The 26,338-nt window shown below is 36.0% G+C and overlaps 1 protein-coding gene across 2 annotated transcripts in view; it reads left to right on the top strand.

The window, feature by feature from the left end:
• PRKDC (protein kinase, DNA-activated, catalytic subunit) overlaps positions 1-26,338 on the top strand; it is an 88,026-nt gene that overhangs the window by 18,474 nt on the left and 43,214 nt on the right. For both annotated transcript variants that reach the window (XM_049827806.1, XM_049827812.1), the window contains exons 20-47: positions 96-215; positions 605-764; positions 1,203-1,309; positions 2,301-2,391; positions 3,799-3,962; positions 4,633-4,785; positions 6,014-6,121; positions 6,930-7,156; positions 7,579-7,673; positions 8,624-8,723; positions 9,686-9,819; positions 10,317-10,571; positions 11,599-11,825; positions 12,703-12,911; positions 13,051-13,183; positions 14,264-14,422; positions 14,738-14,941; positions 16,722-16,907; positions 17,884-17,988; positions 18,964-19,131; positions 19,423-19,550; positions 20,577-20,784; positions 21,917-22,095; positions 23,172-23,340; positions 23,884-23,949; positions 24,384-24,456; positions 24,679-24,827; positions 26,056-26,193. In XM_049827806.1, the coding sequence (XP_049683763.1) occupies positions 96-215; positions 605-764; positions 1,203-1,309; positions 2,301-2,391; positions 3,799-3,962; positions 4,633-4,785; positions 6,014-6,121; positions 6,930-7,156; positions 7,579-7,673; positions 8,624-8,723; positions 9,686-9,819; positions 10,317-10,571; positions 11,599-11,825; positions 12,703-12,911; positions 13,051-13,183; positions 14,264-14,422; positions 14,738-14,941; positions 16,722-16,907; positions 17,884-17,988; positions 18,964-19,131; positions 19,423-19,550; positions 20,577-20,784; positions 21,917-22,095; positions 23,172-23,340; positions 23,884-23,949; positions 24,384-24,456; positions 24,679-24,827; positions 26,056-26,193 (4,215 nt within the window). The remainder of the gene's footprint in view (positions 1-95; positions 216-604; positions 765-1,202; positions 1,310-2,300; positions 2,392-3,798; positions 3,963-4,632; positions 4,786-6,013; positions 6,122-6,929; positions 7,157-7,578; positions 7,674-8,623; positions 8,724-9,685; positions 9,820-10,316; positions 10,572-11,598; positions 11,826-12,702; positions 12,912-13,050; positions 13,184-14,263; positions 14,423-14,737; positions 14,942-16,721; positions 16,908-17,883; positions 17,989-18,963; positions 19,132-19,422; positions 19,551-20,576; positions 20,785-21,916; positions 22,096-23,171; positions 23,341-23,883; positions 23,950-24,383; positions 24,457-24,678; positions 24,828-26,055; positions 26,194-26,338) is intronic.

Below are 26,338 nucleotides of genomic sequence, written 5' to 3'. Positions count from 1 at the left end.
GTTTGGAATTGTTTATTTTACATGGATATTGATACGGCTAAATCAAGATCTTGAAAGGCTTATGATTGTTCTTGATCTGTTTATCTGAATTTTAGGTTGCAGCAAAAATGAAACAGTATAAGGATGAGTTGTTGGCGTCCTGTCTGAATTTTCTGCTCTCTTTACCACATGACATAATCATGCTTGACATCAAAGCATATATTCCCGCACTACAGGTGGGTCAAAGTGATGTACGGCTAATACTTTTTTTTACGAAAACACGCAAAAAAATTCTGGACCAAAGTTGGTATCCTGTTGAGCAATTAAGATAACTATTAAGTTTTTTACTGTCTTCAGTGAGATAGAATACAAATGACTTGACTTTTTGGATAGACAATTAAATTGTCAGAATTTGCTTTTCTACTAAGCTGACTGTATTAGTGTCTGTGTTGCAATATAATATATATCTCCTGTAAACATCTCGAGTGAGATGTTTAGCAAACAAAAGTTATTAAGAAGGAGGATGTATTGTACTCTAAATGCTTTTAAAGAATTTTTTTTTTAACCTTTAAATAGTAGTAGTCAATAAAAATGAAAGACTGATAGTTTTACATTTGACATGTAGAATGCATTTAAGCTGGGCCTTAGCTGTACCCCAATGGCTGATCTGGGACTGGATGCCTTGGAAGACTGGTCAGCTCACATCCCCAGACATATAATGCAACCTTACTACAAGGATGTTCTACCTCTTCTTGATGGTTATTTGAAAAACTCTACATCTACAGGTACATACAGGCAAAAAATTGTTTGTCTTAAGGGAGAGAAAAAATAATTTTTTCATCGTTAAGCCTAACGATACAGATGTGATGTACTTCTTGTCTATATTGTGTGCTTCTGTGGTTGGAATATAACTTCCCTTACACCCCAAAATTTACCTTTTTTTTAAACTAGGATTTATTTGCTACTGCTGAACAATCATTAATTCTAGCCATTTTATATGCCACTTCTCTGTGATTTGTCCTTTGTATCCTTAAATCTGCTTAGTTTTCACTTACAGATACTTATTTTCCTTAATAAAGATTTTAAATGAATGAACAATTACCACATCTTAAAAATAAAACTGGACAAAACCAGGGTGGATTTTTTTTAAAGAAACTATGAGTAGGAGCATGAGGTGCTTGTACAATAAACTAATATTAATATGCTGGGTTTTTGTTCATCAGTTGAATCCCAGAATAACTGGGAAGTAAGGAAACTTTCTCGAGCAGCCCAGAAGGGATTTAATAAAGTTATGATCCAGCGTTTAAGAAAAGCAAAGACTTTTTCATTGGTAAGAACACTTGTTTCTTTTTAGAATTAAATGTGAGTTAATCACTTTGCACTGTTTGTCTTCCTTTCTTGCATGCATACTTTTTTTCTGAGGGTTATTTCTACCTTAGATCAGTTCAATGAATCCCATTCTATAGCGTGCCTCCAAAAGCTGTTACATCAGCACAGCTGGAAAAGTGTCATATTCTAGAGTGAGAATGGGAATGAAGCAGGGAAAGGGAACTGAAGAAATGCTGTAAGTCAGCATCACTGCTAGACTGATGCATTATGGAAACAAAAATTTAACCCTTACACCTAAAATCAGGTGCCAGTTTAGCAGTGGTGCAGTGTACAAATACCATTTTGTGAGTGTAACTTTTTTCTAATTGTCTTGTGGATAGGTTCATAGTCTTAGAAGTCAAACATACATATCTTTTTGACCAGTGTCTTCTCAAGTAGCTCAAAATAAGTAGTTTTATTTGCATATTCCAGTGAACAAACTTGGAATAAACCTTTTTTCAGTGTGAAACTAATAGTTACTCCTATTTATATAAAACTATTTCTGACCTCGTGGTCTCTAAACAGAATGAGTAAATTTTACATCCCATACAGGCTGCTTATGAAACTCGGTTGGCTGCTTACATATAGATACAATATCTAAAGTTTAAGTTCTGGGTTTAAAGCAAATAGAGAGTAACTTTTACTTTTTAGACTATTATGTCATTCTGTAGCTATGTGTTATCTGTGGTGATAAAATTTTAACCTTTACTTGAGAAATGGCAATTGAAAGCCCACAAAATGTGATGAAAATGCTTTCCAGTCTTGCCCTCTTTTGCTTATTGAACCAAAACTCTTCTCTCGTTTGATGTGGTTCTTCTCCCCACAGGTTCTTCATTTTGCCTTCATCCATATGTTAATAAGAGCCATAAAACCTCCATTTACTACGGAAACCAAGTTACTTCTACATAGAAGTAACTCTTCCTTCACTAATATAAATCTTTTGAATTATTTAGGATGACAGCTCCTCCTCGGGAGCAGTAAGGACTAGAGTGGCACGCCTTCTTGGATCTTTGGGAGGGCAGATCAACCACAACTTAATTACAGGTGAGTGTCCTGTCAATGTAAATAAAAATATTTACATGCCTCTGTTGTCTCTCTTTCAAAGTAGATTTGAGTGAGGTCTCAACATCACTTCATGAGAATGCATGAGCTTTTCAGTGAAAGCTGTTTTGTGTTGCTCTTGTTTAAACAAAATTGCTTTTGTTCAGTTCTGGAGTTCAGAAGAGCAAAGTATTCACAAACTTACTATGGAATGCAGAAAGTATATAGAAAACTTCAGCTGAAGGCAAAAATAAATACATGCATCGAAGTATATAGTTTTATTTATTCCTCCCCTTCACCCTCCGGCTTCAAAGCCTTTTTAAAACTTTGCCCCAGTTTGTAACTCTTTAAGTACTTGCACCTTTTTACTACAATTCTTACTTAATCCAGTTTTTTAGAACTGCAGCCTGTGAATTGTGTAAGTCTTGGCAAGCTTTCTTCTTCACTTGTGAGTTTAAGGTGCACCATGCCTTTAGTATGTCCAGGTAGTAGAGATCAATTTGAGTGCCTCCTCAAAAAAAAAAAAAAGAAAAAATTTTCTGCTCTTCTCTGTTCAGTCGGTGAATAGGCTTTATAATTTAATTATTAAACACCGTAAAATCTAATTAAAACAAAAATGGGAAAGTATAGTGTAACTACCTGACCATGGGATTCAAGGGATAAATTCGGTGCAAAATTCAGTCTAAAAACTAATGTAGTTGTATAGATGTTTTGTTCTTTTCTTTTCATGCTTACAGTTGTTTTTTCTGCCTTTACAATCAATTTTGTTTCTGCCAAGTGCTTCTCTGTTGCTTATTCAGAAGTACTGTGGGGAAAGCAGCATTATTCTTTGGAAATTAAATACAAAGTGTGGTCAGACTTTGTTAAACCAATTAACAAAAATGGGAATACAGGGAGAGAAGGGAGTAAGTATGGCAGTTTTCCTTGGAGGGCATAGCAATAAATGTAGTAATTTTCTGTGCAACTGGAGGAGTCTGTATGTTGGGTCTTCTTGTCTGATCTGATCTTCAAGAGTTGTTTTTATAACACAAGAAGACAAAAGTAGTATATTGGATGTCTTTAAAGAAGTATTTTAAATCAAGTGTGATTCAATGTCTTCTGGGTTTATAATTGTCTCCAACTTACCTGTAATGAAACTGGAGGCTACTGCAACTGTCTCCTGAAATGTTGCCTGCAATTATTTTTCCATGTGGTGGCTAAACATCTGTTTACTGGCCATCTAACATACTTCTGGTACTTTTACCTTCCAGTAATTTATAAAGCATTGACATTACATGGCAATCTAACTGAAGTTGGAAGGCTACAGATTTTTTGACTGAGCTACAGAAATACTTTCTCTATGTGTCTTATATAAAGCTTTTGTTTGTTTGTTTGTTTGTTTTCTTTTTTAATCTTTTTCAAATGCATTAGCTTCCTCTGCAGAAGAGATGATGAAGAAATGTGTATCTTGGGACACTGAGAAGCGTCTGAGCTTTGCTGTACCATTTGCAGATATGAAGCCTGTCATCTACTTGGATTTATTCTTGCCTCGTGTGACTGAGCTGGCTCTTTCTGCAAGTGACAGGCAAACAAAAGTATTGATGTTTTTTCTGCATCTTTCTTTATGCTGGCTGATAAATACTGCATAAAATAATGTCTTCCTTGTTAAGAAAGACCTGTTTTAATTAATTCATAGGTAGCAATGTGCTTCTTTGGTGCTCTTTCATGACGACATTATTCTGAGTGTTTAAAACCTAAAGAGCAGAAGTTGCTTTAAGCTCTTATCAGACAGCACTGTGCTTTGAGAGTTAGACTTAACATAGAAATGAAAATTTTTGAACTAGTCAGTCTTCAGTGTTGTTTGGCCTCCTTCTCATGCCTAGCTTATGAACTTGTGGGCCCAGTCCAGCAGAGCACTTAAGCAAACATTTTGCTGCTTTGCTGTATTGGGATGTTGATACCCCAAGATTGTCCAGAACAGAGGTATCCTTGGAAACACCATGGTAGGTGGCTTATCCAGTGGTGAATTTTCTCCAGCTGAAAAGCAACTGCCCATGATATAGACTAAAATATGGGGAGAAGGGCCAGCTAGAATGTGCATAAATTATTTCCATGAACATGATCCATTCCTGGAATGGTGATTTAGCAGAGATTGGAGTGATTTCTCAAGTACCTCCTTTCTTGTGACTTATTCTCTCCTGCCCACAATGTTGTCTTCTCTGTGAAAGTAATGGGTGCATAACCAAAGGGATTTTTAAATTTCAGGTTGCAGCATGTGAGTTGCTACATGGCATAGTCACGTATATGTTGGGGAGAGCATCTCAGATGCCAGAAGGATCTCAGGGTCCCCCACCCATGTATCAGTTACATAAGCGACTATTTCCAGTACTGCTTCGTCTTGCTTGTGATGTAGACCAGGTAAACAGATTGATTTATAAGCATTTTAGCTTGTTGAAAATACCTGTAAATGTGGGAATTAACTTACAGTTTTATTTAGAAGTTATCCTGACACATCGCCTTCCTCCATCCTCCCCCCTCTCCCCTCCGCCAAATGTATTTTGTAAGCTGAAATTCTATTTTAGGAATAGTATTTCAGGGGCAGGGTGTGGAAGCCTTTTTAAAGACTTCAATAATGGAGTGTAATTCAGAGTAACTGAGGAGTGTACAAATACATGAGGGTTTCAAGTTTGAAGTTTCATTCAAAGAGTTTGTGGTGGTAGCTGCTCTTTGTCGCTCTATATAATTTCTATATTTTTCTTTAATAAGTTAATTTGAGGTGAAGTTGATTATTTCAATATTGAATGAGTGCAAAGCTACAACCCACAAGAAAAGCATTTGGGAGAGAATTTGTAGCTGACTCATTGATAGCTAAGGATGATATGTTTAATTCAGACATCTGAACTTGGTATTTCTCCTCCTTTATACAAAACAGAATAGACAGATAGGTTCAGCTCCACTGAAATTACAGGTCTTGTGCCTTTTCAGACTGCCATTTGGACCCTGGCATCTGGGTTCTATTTTTAGACCAAAGGGACTTTGTGTTCTGTTAAAATATACAGGAAGCTGTGTTACCAGTTTAAGTGAAACCCCTTTTGCTGGCGTATGGCTGAACATAAACCATAGGTAAATAATGTCTGGATTGGTCCAAACCAGTGCACACAGGCATACACACTGTATTATAAGTATGTATATATAAGTATATTTAATGGTTCTTCCCTTCATGTTATAGTATGACAGTATTCAATCAGGTTGACTTAACAGAATTGTTGAAATCCAAGAAGTTAAAAAAATTTATATGGTAAAGATGAAGAGATATTTTAGATCAAAATACAGCTTAAAAACAAACTTCCATGTTTCCATGGCTGTTTATTGCTATATCAGTCCATGGCATGTAACGTTCTTTGTCTCAGAGGATCTTATTGAAAGTAAGCTTGGAGATCTTGTGAGACTAGTTGAATAGAAAGCAGCTAACCAGATTATTATTTTTTTTTAAATCCTTGATATCGGAATGTAATATGAAGCTGACTATTTATTTTATAGACCCTTTTTCAAAGTAGTACTTTTTTTATTCTTACATATTTTGAATAGCAAAATAGCATAGAAATGTATTAATCTTAGAAATGTAGTCAACATTTGCTCTTTTCAGGTAACAAGGCAGTTGTATGAGCCTTTAGTCATGCAGCTCATTCACTGGTTTACCAACAACAAAAAATTTGAGAGTCAAGATACAGTGGCATTCCTGGAAGCTATCTTGGTAGGTCATAAGTCTTTCTTTTCTTTTTTCTGTAACTGTGTGACTTTATTTTTAACTAGCATCATTTTCTACTGAAAGAGCCAGGAACACACAAACAGATATAATAGCTCCTTATTTGTCTGAAAGAAGGAAAACAGTTTTATCAATTTATTTATTTTTTTAATGACCATTTAATGTTTCTTAACCAATATTTTGGTGATGGATTTCTCTATTTCTTTGGCATTCTCAAAATGCAGGTGTAGCATCTTTAGAATCTTTACAGGATTAATGAAACACTCTTTTTATCATCAGTATATACAAGGAACTACTGAAATACATTCACACACACCGCCCCTAAATGAAAGTTGCCTTTGTGTGCTTAATTTTTCTCTAAGTTTCTTTGCTTTCACCAGGTGCAGAAGCTTTAAATTTAAAACTGGCTTTTGCACTGAGCTGAAGTAGTTGGAGGCAAGGTAGGTCAGGAAGTTTTGCTGTACTTTTTGTAAATGAGACTGTTGTTGCACCACTTCTAAAGCAGAGGAAGCAGGCCCATCAGAAAATGAAGTGACTTAGACAAGACTCCTAAACTGGTAACTGAGACAGGAATACAAATCCAGATCTTTGAGGCCTAATCCAGTGCTGTGAGGGCTGGAAATGCTGCCCTTCCCTTGACAGTAGTAATCTTGAAGCTTTGTTGTATCTGGGAAACTGTGAGTACACTTTTTTAACTTAAAAATAATACTGTGTAAATAAGCTGCTCTAATACTGCACTGAGACAATGGCGAGGCTTTTCTCATTCTTGTAACGAAATAATCTTGTGTAATTTCAGACTGGCATAGTGGATCCAGTTGACAGCACTTTGAGAGATTTCTGTGGTCAGTGCATACGAGAATTTTTGAAATGGTCTATTAAGCAGACAACACCAAGACAGCAGGAGAAAAGCCCAGCAAACACCAAGTCTCTTTTTAAACGGTTGTATAGTCTTGCTCTTCATCCCAGTGCTTTCAAGAGACTGGGTGCAGCGCTTGCTTTTAACAGCATCTATAGAGAATTTAGGTGAGCAAACAGAGCTTGAAATAGTAACTAGCTTGGACTAAAGGTTCAAGCAGATAAAAAGAATTAAGTGTAGAACTCAAAACTGACACTCATTCTATTAAGGTATATGATAGCTGTCAAATTGAGTTACTCAGCTTAGTAATTTTTAATTATAATTTTGTAGTTTAGGCTTTCTGCAGGTGGGGAGCATATAAATTTAAATTTCTATCACAAGTTTATGGGAAGTTATTTATGCCTTTTAAAGGTGTCAGCAAATTTCATTGCTATTTTTTAGAGTGATTTGGATGTATTTTTTTTGTGCAAACACCTTGTGCAGTTTGTCTCTACAGCATTTTACTTTGTTTAATTTGGTTTTTTTCATTAGAATTTTACACTTAGTGTTTCTTCTACTCATGTTTCTCATCAAATTTATTTATTTAAAGGGAAGAAAATTCTCTGGTGGAGCAGTTTGTATTTGAAGCATTGGTTGTATTTCTGGAAAGCCTGGCCCTAGCCCATAAAGATGAGAAGTCATTAGGTGAGCTATAATTAACTATGGAATGAAGAAAAAAGCCATCCTGTTGAATCTTGGATTAAAAAAGAAAAACTACTATAACTGTAGGAGAAGTGAATGTGCTTAGTTTTGCAACAAAGGAAGGATTCTTTTTCATGACTGGTTAGGAACTCTTTGAATCAACTGCTTGCAACATATAAAAGTGGAAGAATTTGCGCCCAGGAGAAAGAACCTTTTCACATTACGATGATTTACAGTTTTATAGTAACACTAGAAATGCTAGCGGTGCTTCTGATTTGAGTCTCGGTTTTGCAGTTACATAGTGTAAAAATGTAGCTTGATGAGAATCTTCAAGTCTACTCTCTTACAACAAACACAGTGCTTCAAAAAGTGACATTTCTATATATTCTGTGGAAGATTACCACCATTTTGTAATACCCTTTCCTGGTTGCCTTGTCATTCTTCTCTACAACAGTATGTAGCTGTGTGAAGAATCTATGACCTCTTTCACAGTACTAATGATTCTTCAGTAAACCTGCTTTTCTTTTTTTTTTTTTTCTTTTTCATGCTCTGACTTTCATCAATTAATAGTAATTAGAACATAAAACCAAAAACTGATGTTACAAAGCTTTATTTCTTTCAGAGAAACAGTTCAGGATATGATAGAAGTGGCCCCAGAAGAAATATTCACATGGGAAAATTATACAGTTTCTCTAAGCATGATCACAGAAAGTAGAATATGCAGTTTTATAGCAGAGGCCTCATGGTTGGCTAAGGCCATGTTGGCCTGTCTACTTTTTCATTATTTTGTTCTGTGGCCTTGAAAAATTTACTGTAAAGCACAGAGTATTGGAGCTGGTAGACATTATCCTGTGTGTAAGTCTCTTGCACCATTTCTATAGTGCTAATACCTTGATTCATTTAACCAAGTTACTAGCATGTATTTATAGTTGTCAATTCTCTCTTTCTAATAGGTACCACTCAACAATGTTGTGATGCTATTAATCACCTGATGCGCATTATCAAGCATAAAGCACCTTCTCTGAACGAGGAAGGAAAACGGCGAGTACCACGGTCAGCAGTTCGCCATTTTTTTTTCTTTTTTAATACTGCATTTTAATTAACAATGTATGTAGTTCCATTAAACACTTGGGATTCTGAATGAGGAATTCATCCTGTGACTGTTGCTGATGCAAATCTCTTGATATATCCGTTGAACTACTAGTGGGAAGTGCTGGACATGATACTAGAGGATCATGATGGTCATTCTTTATTCCAGCATGGTGAGCTTGCTTTAGTTTGGTAAGGACAGGCAGAAGAAAAAGCATATTTCCCTCACAGCGGTGTTTATAATAACATTAGCACTGCTGCTACAAAGCACTTGGAGGAAAGTCCTCTGAAGTCTTTTCTTATTGCTGTTAAGTGTTAGCAGAAGGAGAACAAGCTGCAATAGGATGATCAGCAGTTAAAGAGAGGTAGCAAAAAAGGTGGAAGAAGCAAGAACGGATTCAGTATCAGGCTGGATGAAGCTCTGAGTTACCTGGTCTGATTGCATAGCTGACCCTGTTTTGAGCAGGAGGTTGGACCAAAGACCTCCTGAGGTCCCTTTTTACCTGAATTATCATGTGATCCTAAATAAACAGGCAAGTGGAGTAAAGAGAGTTAGCTCACTGGTGTGGTGTTTGGTAGGTTAGGAGACTGGATGATTAGGAATGGGGAAAAACTATGTAGGCTTATTTGAACTTTAATCTCCATTTTTGTCTCTGAGTGTTACAAAGAGACCTGATTCTTTTTTTTAAATTGTTGCCACAAAGACTATGCTCTGGGGATACAAAGTAGAGAGAGGAGAAGGGAAGGCAGTGCAAGATGTGCTTGTAGAAGAGCTCTTCCTTGTAGTGCAGATGGGTTGTGGTTAGATACATAAAAGGATATACATAATGTTCATGGAGCATTTTGATATTATTTTTTTCAACTGGAAGACTATGGCTTCTTGGTAGTTGTCAAGAGGACTGTTAATCCCTAATATTTTTGTGCAGAGGATTTCCAGCTACTAAGTCAGTGTGTCTTCTGGATGTTGTCATGTGGCTCTTAGTGCAGTGTGGACGACCTCAGACAGAGTGCCGACATAAAGCCATGGAGCTCTTCTATGAATTTGTTCCTTTATTACCAGGTATTTTAAGTCACAATGCACTATTGTCTTTGTTTTCTAAATCCTGGGCACAGTATTCCCTCTATGTTTTTTGTGCAAAGTATTAATTACAAGAAAAATTATTTTTTTAAGTAAATGTTCACTTAGTGCTGTCAAATAGAAACTTGAGTAGTTGCACACATTGGAAATCAAATAATGTGAGAGCCTCAAGGCTTGTGGGATGTTTGTGGGCACAGAGAGGGTTTTATTGTGAACTTCCCTCCAGGCAGGAAGGAGAACTTACAGGCCCAGAACTGCTGTTGTATCCAGCTATGAAGGCAGTATCTGCTGACTGGGAACTAGTGCAAGTGTCTCACAAATTGGCCTGTTTCTTGTGGGAAGAGAACCAATACATTCTCCGCTGGAAGATTCAGTTTAAAACACAATGTTTGGTCATGTCAGTCCATTTTTCTCTAATTCCTTGCTAGTTTGAAATGTTTTTCCTAGAGAATTTATGTTTCTGGTTTTATTTCTATCAGGAAACCAGTCTCCATCTTCTTGGCTGGCAGATATTCTGAAAAAACAAGGAGTTTCTTTCCTCATTAACAAATTTGAAGGAGGTGGCAGCGATGCCAAAAGTCTGTCTGGGATCCTTTCTCAGCCAACTCTTCGTGGTATGCAGGAGCCCTTCAGTTTACAGACTGTCATGCGGTGGATGGATATGTTCTTAGCAGCACTGGACTGCTACAATACATTCTTTGAGCTGCGAATGATCAAACCTCATGAAATACTGGGTAAGTGATTAACTATTGCATTAGGCTTATTCACGTCTGTTACACAAAGCCCATCCAAAATTAATTCCTTAACTTGGACTTAAAGCTTTTTTCTTAAATGTAGAATTGATGAATTTTACAGACACTCCCAAAGGTTTCAATGACAGTTGTACTGGATGTTTTTTGATGAAGTACTTTGTTAACAGTTAGTCTTAGAAATATACCTTTTTATTTCTGTGTCTCAGTCATCCACTCACCAGCAACTTACTTTATCTCATCTTCAAAAATTATTCTGTACAGCTGATTTCCCTCTGCTGAGGAGAGCGATAGGTTGTTTTTGGGTTTTTTTTTGTTTGTTTGTTTGGGGTTTTTTAATCCTTCCAAAGCTGTTTACCTGCTCCTTATTAAAGTCTGGAGGGAGCTGTAAGAAAGCTGTGAAAGAACTCCCCTTTTTCACTTCAAGCCCTGTACATGTTAAGTTTCTTCAGTTCCTGATGCTTCAACTGCATCAGGTCCAAAAGCCTTGTATTTGAATTTTGATCAGGTGCATAGTAATACCTTGTGTAGCCATTGGATCTCTCAAAAAGTTTTCCTTTTAATTATTCATGCAGGTCTAAACAAAATGCTTTTTATCACTGGTAGTACAATTGCATAGTTACTTCATATACGAAGCTTTTTACAAGTTCCAGGTAGTCTGTCTGGCAGTGTCATTGCCATCTTGGTTTAAAACAATACTGCAAGGTCATTGTTGGATGCAGTTAGCATGGGGCTAAATTATTTGAAACTAGGGATTTAAAAATTGTATCCATTTTATTACACATACATAAATCTTCATCATTAATAAGTGCTTGTAATGATCATTAAGCAGAAAGCTACCCTCCACTGCCCAGAATGTTAATACTTGGAACTGGCATAGGACTTTCAGAAAACACCGGTGTGAGACATGGTGGCTTTCTGTTTATCTCAGTTTGAATGTTTTCTTCCAAACACAATGTATTTGGAAGTTGAGAGCTGCTGTATCATTTCAACTTAGTATGATTCTTCTTAGGTGTAAATGAAAGATCATCATTCTTGGAAGCTGTGCAGTTCTTCCTTGAAACTATTGCTTTGCATGATATCCACACAGCAGAGCAATGCTTTGATTGCAGTTCAAAAGGCAGTATGTTCAGTCCACAAGAGAGAGATGTGTATAATTACAGCAAGTGTACCATTATAGTCCGAACCATGGAGTTTGTCACCATGATTCTGGAAACGTGCCAGCAGGATTTCTGGAAGGTATGCACTGAAATCTGTAGTGGATAAAAGGTACAAATTTTATATGTAGTTAAAGATTTGTGGTTTCATTGTGAGGTTAGTTCAATGGAGAACAGCATCTTCAGTGGTGCTTTAAGTGAAATTGATGTCTAAGTGTCACAAACTGTTATCGTCTTCACATGTAAGTGAAAAGAATTATATTGCATAGTTGAATTTTAGTGGGTGATGTGGTTTTGATTAGAGGAATCAATATTTCCTGTATATTCCAGTTGTATATTGACTATAAGATTCCTGTATGTTGACTGAGGTCGTGTTTCTGTGTGGAGTACTTGCAGTGAGTTTTTCCTGTATGACTCCTGATGGCCTTAAATGTATGGAGGTGATAGCTGTTTAAAAGGCAGAAGGGTAGATTGTGGCAATTCTTTCTTGAATTCAGTATATGCAATATAAACTCTATTTAACTATATAAAGTATAGTACTTATGAGTCTCTTACAAAATTTACACTGCCAAGTTTAGTTCTGAGACTGTGACTGTCTCTTGTTTTCAGTAAATTTCTAATAGTGTGCACGGAGGTGTACATCTGGATTTCAGGGTGATTACACGTGTATAATCAAGACTGAAACAGGCCTGTGTGGACTTAGAGATCTTATGTGCAGTTTGAGATAGCATATATCCTATGTATATTTTTATAGATACTTAATTTCTGTGTATTAGCACGATTGATTGAAAATCAGACCTTTCCTAGAGAAAAAGAATGTTGCTTAATGAGAATAGTTACTGTTCCGTGTTTGGTGTCATTTTAGATAGAAGGACTAGTGATAAGCTATGAAGAATAAGATAGGGGAATCTAAATGAATATTTAAATAAACCTTTTATTTAATGTTTTATTCTTTCTAGCTGCTTGAGAAGGAACTGCTTAATGCAAGCCTTATAGAGCTTCTGGTGATGACAGTGTGTGATCCATCACACATAGGCTTTAACACAGCTGATGTGCAAGTCATGAAAAATCTCCCGGATATTTCAGTGAGACTCATGAAAGCTTTGATGAAATCTCCTTATAAGGAATCTTTCAGACTGTGCATAAAAAAAAGAATCACACTGCAGAGGTAAGTAGGGGCTTTCTGGTAAGCATGAATCCAGAACAAATGCCACTCACTGTGAAAAATGGGAAGTAAAGAATGTTGTGTATGGTTGTACATGGAGCTCCCCACCAATGTAATGTTATTGCTTCTCTTTCCTCATTAGCCTTGAGGACCTTTGTTCTGTTGATCTGTTTAATTCAGATGCTCGTTTTGATCAAGTTAGGTTTAGTGCTGTCCTTTCTGCCTGCAAGCAACTCCAGAAATCTGGCCTGCTTCATTCTGTTCTTCACAATCAGGTAATTGTTTATCCAGAAAATAACGGTGAATATTTTTATACAGTAAAGAGCTTTTCCTGTGTAAAAGGCCAGTATGAAAACAGAGAACAGATCAGATGAAGAAGTTGTGTAAAACAAAATCAATAGTGAAGAGCTGATGTTGAATGGGATCAGAATTAAATGTTTTATGTTTATTCTACAAATCTGAGTAGCACAATACTGAGATTTGAACGATCTTGATAATTATGTCTGTCTTTCTCCAATTTCGAGGGACTGGAGGCAACAAAAATCCACCTAAAACTTCCTTTTAGTGAGCTTTACAATACTGAAAGCTCAAAAAATCAGGATTTACTATCCTATAAGGAGGAATTTTTCAACAATTTTTAAACAGAGAACATTAAAGTGATGAAGGAAATTAGAAAAGGAATACCTTCTGGCTGGTCGGAGGCAATATAGTGTGTCTGAGTTGCAGGAAAACAGTACAGAGAGCAGTTGGGAGGTGGTGATCTAGGCTATATTACTCGAATTCTTTTTACTAAGTTTCTTTCTACTAAGTAGTTAATCTCTATTTTACTTTGGGCAATTGAAGGAAAACAGGCTATGCAACAGCCACAAGGACTGAGAAAATTTGTCTACTGGTGAGCAAGGCTATATTTAACAAGTAACAAAATAATTTCTCTGGGGTGTTTGCCACCCATCCTCTATGTCTAAACAAAAGCTAGAGCTGTGATTGTAGGATGGTGATATTCAAGGAGCTGCATGGTTTACCTTTTGTGGCCCACCCATTTTGACTAAGCTGTTCATTTTGTTTCTGTAGTAATGGTGTAACCTGAAAAAAAACTGGGGGAGGATCAGAATCTTTTGAAGATTTTCAAATTACTGTTAGTTTGTTCTGAACTTTGCACACAACAGGGTTGTCTTGTTAAAAATCTTGTTCCTCAGTTAGAAAGGTGTCTTGTCATGGTGTATTTGCATCACTTTATAAGAAAATGACCTGGAGTTCAAGTGTTTTAATTAGCTATACGGATGGATTGGAAGACCTTTACGTTATTTTTTTCAGCTTATATTAATTGTCACTTGTTTGTTTGTTTATTTCCGTAGGATGAAGGGCCTCATTTCTCAGTTGGCTCTAAGCTTCTTTCAGTTGTTTATAAAGGCATTGCACCTGGGGGTGAAAGGATATCTCTTCCATCATTAGATGTCAGTAGTAAGCAATTAGCTGATAGACTCCTACAGCTAGCCTTTGCTATTGATGACCAGGTAGGATATGGTTCTCCAGTTTTAATAATCATCATTTAATACTCATCATCAGTAGTCTTCTACCTATATTTTGGGTAGAAGAGGTTGCTGGTTTATTCACACTCCTACAGAGGAGCTATAATGATTCTCGGGCTTAATTGAGTGACAATTGTAGATAACAAGCATTTCAGTATTCTGTTTGTGCTTTTTGTTCTTTCTGGTAACATAAAACAGTTTGGGATGGGAGCTTTAAAAAAACTCATGCGCTTTTCTAAGAAATTAGTGAAACTTAATGTGCTTGAGATAACTTTTGTGTTTGTACATTAATTTTCACAGTGTGAGGAGCTAGTAAGTCTGCTGTTGAACACAGTAGTGTTATCTGTGCCACTATCAGGAACATCCCAGGAGAACCTGATCAATTTCTCTCATGGACAATATTTCTACAGCCTGTTCTCAGAAACCATTAATCAACAGCTGCTGAAAAACCTGGATGTGACCATAGTCCAGCTTATGGAATCATCTGTCAACAATCCCCAAATGGTATTGGACTACTTCTTTAAAAGGACAAAGTCAAATGGGAATGTTAGAAGTAACACTTTTTCTGTTGTTGTTACAGAGTGTATAGTGGGGAAAAAGTACATTTAGTGGCACTTTGGACAGCATTACACTGATATTATTTTTTTTATCTTTTTGTCGTGGCCTACTGGTGCTACCTTCATGATTTCTGGCAACCTGACATAACTTAGGCTGTATGTCATCTCATGCCAAACCGAGTGGAAGGTGCTTACCTATTACCTATACTGAAATCTATGAATTTCAGGATTTTTTTGCATAATACTTCAGATCAAGAATGTCCTTTCAAAGGAAGTCTGATTGTTCCCATTTACTGTGCTTTGATTTTGATTGCAGGGTGGTCCCAGAGCATGTGGACTGGATTTGGTTTGGATAAAACTAAACTGGAAGATTAACTCCAACCACTAGTGGGCATTTAGTCCTCAAGACTTGAGCAGAACTAGGTCAAAGTATTAAAAAGAGAGACATACACACACACACAGCCTGCCGTGACCTGAAATAAATACAGGGTAGTTGTCATGTACTTGGTCTCAGCACTATTTGTTTTGCTTAAGAGATTTTCTCCTGTTGGTCCACACTACTTACTAATGCAGAGCTCACCTTCAGGTCCACGAAGGAAATGTGTTATAATTGAGAAGCCTTCTCTCAGTACTTCTGACCAACAGAAGGGTCAAAAAGAAAGGTCAAAAGTCCACTTTCCCTTTTGCTTAAAAAGATGTTCAGGAAAGGAGATCATCCTTTAAAAAATAATTGGATCTTTTTTTAATCCAAGATGTTATGCTTAAAGGTGTTACTTCCAAGTAACATTTTAAAACACTGGGAGCATAATTTTTTGTGATACCAGAAATTGTTCAATTTGATTGTAGAAAGATGTATATATGTTTTAAAAGGCTGGTTCTTGTGATGACTTTGTAGTGTTTCCAGTGCAGAGTGTGCCACAATAGATTTACATTTAAAAGTATCTCTGATAAATTATAGGCTACTAATTTACACTGGCTACGTGTGGCAGTAGCGTTAAAAGTCTTCATGTCATTAATTTAATTAAGGTAAATAGCCAAATTGGGTCAAATACACACTTTTCTGTTGTCTGCTTTTTGTCTTTGACTTCTTAAAAAAAAATATTATGGATTACATTTGAGAAGATGTATATTCTTTTTAGTTTTATGCATTTGTAACGTACAGGAAGAAAAAGTAAGGCTTATTTTACTGTATCCATCCAAATCTGGTGAAATCCAGTTTGTTAGGTGGTTGCCAACTATTCGAGAACAGAATGTAGAGCTTGGGTTTGGAAGTCAATGACCATTAGTTTTTGAAGAAAAGAGATTGAAACATACTTAGTTCCTGTCTGGTATGCCATGGTTTATTGTTCTTTTCAAAATGTATGGAAATAATTTAGTATATGTGCTATTTCTCAGCTTCACACTAGCTAAAATTTTCAAGTATTGATCTTTAGTTATCCTGGATTATCATTTATTTCTCCATATTCATACAAAATGTATGGGAGGGAATTGCTGCATTGTACTCTGAATGAAACGAGTAAATTGGATAGAAGTTTGGTTTGGTTTTTTTTTTTAAAGTGTGTGCTTTTAATTTTCTGCAGAGGGACTTCTGTATCCTTTTGAGATTTAAATCTAGCATTGCTATGTGATGCTTTGGGGTTTTTTTTATGATTGCTCATACCAATGAAGAGATTCCCATCATGCTTTCATTTGGGATGCAAGAATCTACCTGTTGCTTTTCCTTCCAGGTTGGTAGCATTTTGAATGGCATGTTAGATCAGAGTTTTAGGGAGCGTACTGTACGCAAGCAGCAAGGAGTGAAACTGGTCACAACTGTACTAAGAAACTGGGAGAAACTTGACAGCTGGTGGGCCAAAGGTTCAGCTCCCGAGAGCAAAATGGCAGTCTTGACCCTGCTGGCTAAAGTTCTGCAGGTATGTGTTGCTTCATAAAATCCAGGTAGCTTTGCAATTCTGTGGGAATTGTATCTTGTTTAAAGAAATGCTATTTCATTCTAATATTTTATGTTTGGGGGGAAAAAAAAAGGAAAAAAAATTAAGGCTATCTGAATCTGATTTCTTTTTTTTTTTTTATTTGCGAAGTACAAAAAATATTTGGACAGGCAGAAATTACTAGATTTTGCTCTTCTTTCTGACTGTCCCCCCCTCCCCCATCCCTTTTTTTTTAAACTGCTCTTATGTTTTAGCTTTCTCTTTTCCTTCTGGACAATGGGAACAAGTGCAGAGAGTAAGCTTTGAAACTGTACAGCCTCTAATAACTTTCTTTGCTATGTTGGCATCCAGCAAGTCACAATGGAGGAGTTCTACCCATATCAACAGACTGCAGAAAGATCTTTATTTCAAAGACCTTTAATTTCTGTTACTTTGGGGTTTTGGTCATCTTTTTCTTTATTTATTTTGAAAACATAATCTATCTACTTACCCTACTGGGTTTTTTTTAGGAACTTGTAAAAATAGCTGTTTGCAAATATACACAAAGATCACTTATTGAGAAATTTTTTTTCTTTTTTTTATAATTAATTATTTTAAACTTGAATTGTTTTAAAGGTATGTGTTAGGATACAGAATGTGAGCTGTATTGCTGTATTAGCTGGCAGTGAAGTGACCAGTAGGAAATCTGGCTTTGGGAGGGAGCTTAATATCTTTCTGAACTGGAAAATATCCAACATTATGATTTTGTTTGTACTGTGTAGAAGCTTTTAGAATTCTTTTTGATAGTCCTTTTAAAACCAAAATTGCTCCATATGTGCTTTCTGTTAATTTAGTGTATTTTTTAAAATAAACAATTCTATAGCTCATGGGTTTTTATTGCTCATTAATACAATGATCTCTGATTATTTAAAAAAAAAAAAAAAAATCCTAATTTTTTTTACTTCTTCTGTCATTCCAGATAGACTCTTCTGTTTCTTTCAATACCAATCATGAAGCATTTACAGCTGTTTTTAATACCTATACCAGTCTACTTACTGATCAGAATTTAGGCTTAAATCTTAAGGTAAATTGCTCACTACAGCAGCTTCCCCACCCTCCTCAGATTAGAATGTTATTTGTTTATGAAATTCCCTGTTATTAGGCTTAAATTTTACCTTAGTTTCTATGGTAACATGGACACCACTTCAGTTTTTATTCTCTTGTTCAACATCCTAAAAATTGTAAATCATCCTTTTTGTTCTTCAGGAAGAAGGCAATGTCACAGGTGTCATGTTTTGATTTAGGTGCTCTTTTTCTTTTTTCTTGCCCAGATGAAAGGCTTGTAATATTTAGGAAAAAAATTACTGTTGGTTGCAAATTGTTTAGAACTCCAAAGTGTTCATTTGAGAAATGACAACTACTCAGGCTTTTAGTAAGGAGTGGCATTTCCTACAGGTCAAATTACAAACATCTGCCATGATTTTAATGGCCATTTCTGCAAGTATGCAACATTGCTAATGGATTAACTGCTATATGTGGCTTGGTCAGGAGAGGGAGATAGAGTACTGCATACTGAAAAGGGAAGTTTCAAAAGAAGCTGGAGCGTAAGGTTTGGACTAGAAGGTGAAAAATTTTGTACTTGAGAAACAACTTTGCATGGTTGCTGCTCTGCTAGCCTAGCTTTAGCTAGACAGTGTTTTGTACTTTCGTGTACATTTGAAATAAATAAAGCTTGGGATCTTGCTTTAGCTGACAGGTGGTACATTAAATCAGTGACTTGTGTGAGAATGGATGCTTGCTTAAAAAACCGATGAGGTCTTACTCATAGCCATGTCAGCCATGAGAAATTAATTAGATTTTAACTCAGCAATGACCAAAGCTGTTTTCTGAACTAGCACCTGAAAGATGAGCAGCTACGTAATATATCTTTATCAGTACACTGAGCTGTTGGATCACTAAGCACAGTCACTGCTGCTATTTTGTCGTTCTATTCAGTTTGCTTTATAGTTAGAGAATAATTTATTTTTTAGTGTGATGCTGCTTTTTTTTCTTTCTTCAGGGCCAAGCAGTGATAATTCTCCCCTTCTTCACTAATTTGACTGGAGAAAAACTTAATGACCTTAAGAACGCTCTTGATCAACTTGTAGCTTTCAATTTTCCAATGAGCTCTGATGAGTTTCCCAAGGGAACCTTGAAGCACAATAACTATGTAGACTGCATTAAGAAGGTCAGTATTTTTAACAAATAGGTAATTAGAAGCCTGAATGAACTGAAATCTTGAAACAATGTTTCACAGGATCTGGAATTAAAGAGGGTAACACTCAGTTCACTTAAGGAAATCGACTTTTCTGTTTCTGAGTTATGTCTTTATCCAGAAGTTTCATGTACAGATACACATTAAATAAACATATCCTTTTGTGCATCTGCTTCTGATCAGCATTGAAAATTAATTACATAATTAGATTGAATTGATTTGATCCAGTGTGGCTCTTTATATTATGCATTACTTCTTTTTCAGTTTTTAGATGCATTAGAATTGTCTCAGAGTCCAATGCTGTTGCAGTTGATGACAGAAACCCTCTGTAGGGACCATAGACATTTCATGGAGGGCTCATTTCAAGCCAGCTTCAAAAGAATTTCTAGAAGGTGAGTTTAGTCTATTGGATTTTGCTCTTGTTCTCATTGATATTTGCTGAAGCAAATGTGCTTCTTCTATTATGTTGTCCTTATAGTGATGATTTACACCATAAAGTTTTACATAATATTTTTAATTCAGATTTTGCTTTTGTCTTCACATTTCCAAAATATTTTTGAAGTGTCAACAACTGGCACCAACTCTTACATGACACTTCCAATACCTGGGCAAATTTCGTAAAGCCTTCTGTGAATTAGCTTGTTCTGGCAGAATTTAGTTGAAGATAGTAATTGATTGTCATACCTGTATTTGCTATCCCTGTACAACCACGTGATTACTGAAGTTAATAGCACTTAAAACTGACAGTGAATTACTTTGTTCAACCCTTTTGAAAATATACCACCACATTTATTTAATTGAATGTTTCAAGGGTGGTAAATTGTAGACACAAACATGCTCTGTCCACAGAAGAGGTCTTCAGTCTCTTCCAAACCAAGCATTCCAGTTCATGACGGACTATTAAGTGGTGACTATTTTGGAGCATGTAGTTTCCTGGACAAAGTCATTTACCTTATGCCCAAATCCCATTTTTGAAATTTTAGCTTTTATAAAATTATTCAGAACAACAGTTCATCTAATAGTGGAATTCTTCATTGGCCACAGAAGGACCTGATAATAGTGAAGCCTCCTTTTTTTTCCTTCTTGTTTGCCTCTATCCTTCACGTGTACCAGATAAATTTTATTTTTTTTTTTAGGTTGGTCAGCGAAAAGGAACTGAGAAAAGTAATGATTGCTTTTGGATTAAACTAACAAAGATATACAAACAAGTTTACTATCTGTTGGAGAGTAAGAAGCTGAGATTTTCTTTGGAGAGCTCCACAATAAGTGGCAATTTAACTTGATCTTGTGTGTCTTGTAGGATGATAACTCAAGAGGGTTTGAATGCAGACAATAAAAATTTTAAATGTCATGGCAGTTTGAGACATAAATGGAGTCTGGTAAAAGAGTTTTCATCTTGAGATTTCCATCTTGTTTAGGAGCACAACTGACAAACAAGTGATACTGTTGGACACTGTTCACAAAATGTTCCAGAGTGAAGACCTTCTTTCAAATACTACTCGTCAAGCATTTATGGATCGCTCCCTCCTCACTCTCTTGTGGCACTGCAGCATGGATGCACTGAGAGAATTCTTTAGCAAGATTATAGTACAGGCTATGGATACACTTAATTCCAGGTTTACAAAGGTATGAACTACTTTTTTTTTTTTTTTTTTTTTTTTTTTTTAGGATTGAGGAAGGTCTAATAAAATGTTGGTATTGGCATTGGTGTGTACATTTTGCTTAACTTTTGAGTGGAAACACTAACTGAAACCATTTGCTTTGCAGTTTTCTGTATCTTGAAACAGAAGTTTGTGCCAATTACATAGTTTGATTATTTCTGAGAAACTTTTCTCTATTCCCCAACACACTGTTCCTTTGAAGTTCATCTATGTTTGCATATCTACTGTGTATAAAAATTGAAGTTGGAAAGTTACCTATATATATCTAAAGGGGTCTGGAGTTCTGTCAAAAGCAAAAACCCATTCTAACTTTGAAATATAAAAGCTGTATAAAATTGTAGCCTGTTATTACATTGTAGGAGAGAGATATTCAACCTCTGTAATGAAAGCTCTTAATTTAGGTGCCTTACTTCTAGAGAAGGAAATGCCTCTTCTAATCATTGCAAAGATCCTTCAGCAAGGGATTAGGAGCACAGATCTTCCTTCCTCTGTTTACAGCCTATTCTCCAATTTAGAGTATAGTTACATGCAGTGATTTTGTTGTCAGTGGAGGTCTCTGCTCTTGCTGTAGTTCTTCACTCCCATGGTTTTGCTGATGTAGCTCTTTAAAGGCAGCAGGACAAACAAGATGCTGAAATCATCCAAATTTAGTAATAGTTATTAAAAAAAAAGCTAAACCCAAGACTTAAGTACATGTTTCTGTTGCTGCAAATGTTGTCACCAAAGTGAGGTTCATAAAGAAACTGATGAACAATATCCAGTATGGTGACAGGTATGTATGTTTTGCTTACAGGTGTTATGAGTCTGAGCTTTTACTTGGTATTCTACTTATTTTACTCCAGTATCACTATAATGACTTAGGCCAATTGTAGTTAAGACAGCCTACCTCATAAAGAGCATGTCAGCATAATTTTAATAACTGTATTTACCCAGGAACTCAGAATCTGTTAGTCATCTTATCATCAGCTCTTCTCTCTGTTTTAGAAGGTCGAAGTAAGCTGAAGGCTGTTCAGTAGAAACTAGAGTAACTGTGGAGCTACTTAGGAAGGGAAGGATCCAGGAAACCTCTTTCTGAGGTTTTGCTTATTTGTTTCCAGTCCAATAAATATGCTTTTGATACACAAGTCACCAAGAAAATGGGGTATTACAAGCTGCTAGAAGTGATGTATGTGCGTCTTTCAAAAGAGGATGTTTACTCCAAGGACTCAAAAATTAACCAGGCTTACTGTGGCTCCATGAGTGTAGAAGGAAATGAACTTACCAAGACACTAATAAAGTAAGACTATTATTTCTTTTATTTCTTTTTAATTTCTAATGAGGTTTTGGGCAGATACACTTTTTAAGTATGCCATATAAAGCAGAAGATTGATTTTGTTAAAGGGTAAATGTAATCTGTGATGTAGCTTTTGATTTTTAAATGGAATACACGATATTGAATTTGCATTGATAGAATGATCTCTAGCATAGACTATAATCCTATGTCACGATAACTTTTGCCTCCTGTTTTTGCCAATTTTTTTTCTATTTGTTAAGCTTGTGCTTTTATTTTGCTTTTCAATATGATTCTTGCCCTTTAATTTGTGTTTTCACAATTTCAGTTTCAGTATACTTACAGTTTTACGAGTATGGTTCTGTGCTGTAAGATAGGTATTTATACGATTGATGAGAAGATGGGATGGATTTCATTTAAATTTCATAATACAGCAGCACACCCAGTAGGTGCAATTTGGTTTAATCACCACTGCAGAGGAGGACGAAAGGTTAATAATATATATGCTATTTAATACTATTTAGTTTATTTAATATTCTGGAAAAAAATATAAGATGCTTGAATTAATGTTCTTTTTTGTTTTGTTTAAATATTATTTTACAATACTATGTCCTATGAGGATTTCAAAGAATTTCTTGACAGATTTGCAGAAGATCTATAAATGGCTATTGGCACAAGACCTATAAAAATTGCATCTAAACTGCTTTTCTCTGGCTAATCTATAGCATAGCTTAGCATGCTTGTCCATAATTTCTTGGGAAAGGGCCATGAGAGAGATTTATGCATGTGTTGAAACATATCTCCATCTTATCTGAAAATAGCCTATCATCATGTTCCTGACATTAAGGACTGCTGCATAAATACTTGGGGAAGTTGACTTTGTTATTGCTGAGTGGTTCCATTTTAGCATGATATACCTGTGGAGAACTTGAATGAGTCTGAGGTGGTTTAATGCTGATATTGCTATAATAATAAAGATCACTTGAAATTCTGTTGATTCACTGGTCTCTGATTGGGGCCTTTCCTGTGCTTCTTAAAAAAAAGACTTCTGATGGTGTTTTCTTGCCTGTTTGTATTTTAAGGTCATGCTATGATGCATTTACAGAAAACATGGCAGGAGAGAGTCAGCTGTTGGAGAAGAGGAGACAGTATCACTGTGCAGCGTATAATTGTGCTATTGCTGTTATCAGTTGTGTCTTCACTGAAAGTAAATTTTATCAAGGCTTTCTTTTTACAGAAAAATCAGAAAAGGTGAGAAGCTGTTCTTGCTGTTAGAAGGCTTCCAGAGCATGAGATGCAAGTGACTTTACCTGATTGCAATAAATCAAAGAATCAAACCTGAATGATATGCAATTATATTAACAAATTACCCAGTGAGGCAGTAGAAGAAGTCATAGCTGACTTTCTTGCATCCTTCATGCAATTTGAATTGCTGATGAAGGTTTTACCATCTGTTTGGGAATGGGTGAAGTAGTGATATATTTACCCTGTTTTCTCTCCACTCTCAGTTTTCTAAAATACGAGGAAGAAAACTCATTTAAGTTCTCCAGTGCTTAGAATATACTTCAATAAGAGATACCCTCTTTACAGAGCACATTGTCTGTGCTGTCAATTCTTGAGTAGGTGAATAGCAAAATTTTCTTTAAAGCGTTGATCTAGAAGAGAAAATGTGCTGTATTTTCTATATTGTATGTTAATCTGTTGTTTTTAAGAAGAAATAAAATACATTCAGAGGAATTGTTATTGTGTGCAGCATTATAATTTTGGTATTTCCAAACGTGCTTCGGTTTGCAGAACTTGCTGATTTTGGAAAATTTGATAGACCTGAAGCGTCAGTATACATTTCCTGTAGAAATTGAGGTGAGTGGAATTTCTGGGCTTTAGTGTTCTTGAATAAAAAATTAGTATGGCTTTAACAGTGTAGTCACTGTAGACCAGGTCAATTCTCACATAGAGAAAAAAAGGATTCCATAGTGAATAAAAAATTGAGTACTCCTCTAATGTTTTAAAATAGATTTTTCTGAGAGAAATCCAGACTTGAAATTCAGAACGCACCTGCAGTGCATGTGACTTTAATGTACTTTTTAGCACACTTACTCTGGTAATGAACAGCTGTAGGAATAAGTAATTTAGCTGTTGTTCTGTAGCATTAATTATGAACAGAAATCCCATGTTGTAAATGACTATATTAAATGGGTTTGATAATTTTTTGGCAGTTCCGTAAATAAATAATTGTAAATAAACTGTAAATAAAAAACCTTAAATTAATTTTCAAACTATTTGTTGCTGTTTAGGTGCCTCTGGAAAGGAAGAAGCGGTACATTGCTATTAGAAAGGAGGCCAGAGATGCAGGGAATAGTGATCAGGGTATGAAAGTCATTTATGACTATGAAAAAAATGCCTTCTCATCTTTCATACATTGTTCATTGATGTGTTGCTAATTGGCTTCTACAGTAGCAGGAACAAATAAAAGCATTCAATGTACTTCATCTAACAGCCAATTTCTACCTATCCTCAAGTTTTAGTGGCCAATAAAGCTTTGTTTCTTGTAATTACCTTGATTAATGGTCTATTCTTTTTCCTATTTAGATGAACCCAAGTATTTAGCTTCTGCATCATACATGATGGATAGCAGTTTGAGTGAGGAAATGAGTCAGTTTGATTTTTCTACTGGAGTGCAAGGTTTTTCTTACAGCTCCCAAGATGTTACAGCTAGCAGCACTCATTTCAGGAGAAAGGTAATTTAGCGACTTATGTGCTGTGACGAAGAAACGTTTTATGCTTTCTAGCAATTACGTATGTCTGTTGGGGTTGAGAATGAAATTTCCAGTCTCTTATGTTTGTTCTACTTGACTGAGGATGGGTTCCTCCAGAAGATGAGGGAGGGGACTTGAGCTGTGTTCCGTCTGTCATTTTTCTTCTTCCCTCTCTCCACTGTCTACAGCAGGAGAAAAGCAATGCCCTACCTTGGGTTTCTAAAGTTGAGTGAGTGAAGTCCAGGCTGGGTGTAAGAAGGTGGCTTGTGACTTTGTGTGCACTCAGGGTTATCCTGGGTTGTCCTGTGATGGTTGTATTTTGCTGTTAGGCACCTGGATTCCTCATTTCCTTCTTTCGGTCTTTGGAAGGCACTTGACCAAGCTGGTTGTATCAAATGCATGGAATAAATGATCAGACATGGTGTTATTTTTATATCTCTGTTGTGGCACCTTGTATTTAAGTGTTGCTTTTGGAAGAACAGCATCTAATATTTTCCAAGACTTGAAGTTGTGTTCCTTCTGCAGTCAAGAAGTGTCTCATCAACAGTAATACTGATAGGATAGATATCTGCTATAAAACAGAAAGAAAGCTTGTAAAAGTGTCATAGGCACTGAAGATGCAATCTCTCAAAATAACTGTTAATGTTGGTAAAGATAAACTGTTTCCAAGTTTTGGAGCAAGGAGGTATTTTAGCTGCAGTGAAGCTAAGGAGAAGTGCACTTCCTATTTGCTTTGTGTAGTAATGTTGTAATTTCTAACTATGAACAATTTTCTTTTGTGATTTACTCTGTGTAGCAAGAGAGAGAGCTGCTGTGGTTGCTAGGCAGTGTGAAACAGCACATCCGTAAAAATAAGGCTTTCCCCCTGTCAAAGGTTTTAACATGTTCATTCAGCTATGAAATGAAATAATTTCTGTGAGGTTCAGCTAACTCTTCTTGCTTCCAGCAGTTGCCACACCTATCCTGGCAGGTAGTAAAGTCAGAGTAACATGAGGTTGACATCTATCAGCACAAAGTAAAAGATGGGCACAGCTGGTACATATATTTGGGAGGTGTCTGTTTAAACAACACATTTGATGTATTTCCTGTTGTGCACACTGAGCGTATAGTCAAATCTGTGAACACAGATAAGATCAGAATGACTCATGGCATTATCAAGATTTTTTGAAAAATAGTGTTGTTATTAATCATAGTAACACTTTCTTTTCAGGAGGCCACAGAATACATGGTTTTAAATGATGAGATGGAACTGGAAATGGACGAACTCAACCAACATGAATGTATGGCTTCTATGACCACTCTGATTAAACATATGCAGAGGAACCAGATCACACCCAAAGTGGAAGAGGCCAGTATTAACCAAAAAGTTGGCATTTTTTTCACTAATTATACCAAAAAAGGGGATCATGATTGAATCCCTTCATTTATTAATTTTCTTGGCTATGTTATAATGAGACCTGTGTGGCTCAAGCTGGAGGCTTTTTGGTTTGGTA

The sequence above is a fragment of the Accipiter gentilis genome, chromosome 2 (genome assembly GCF_929443795.1).
Source record: "Accipiter gentilis chromosome 2, bAccGen1.1, whole genome shotgun sequence".
NCBI lineage: Eukaryota > Metazoa > Chordata > Aves > Accipitriformes > Accipitridae > Astur > Astur gentilis.
The sequence above is the reverse complement of the archived record's forward strand: the minus strand, read 5'-3'. Positions and strand labels throughout refer to the sequence as shown.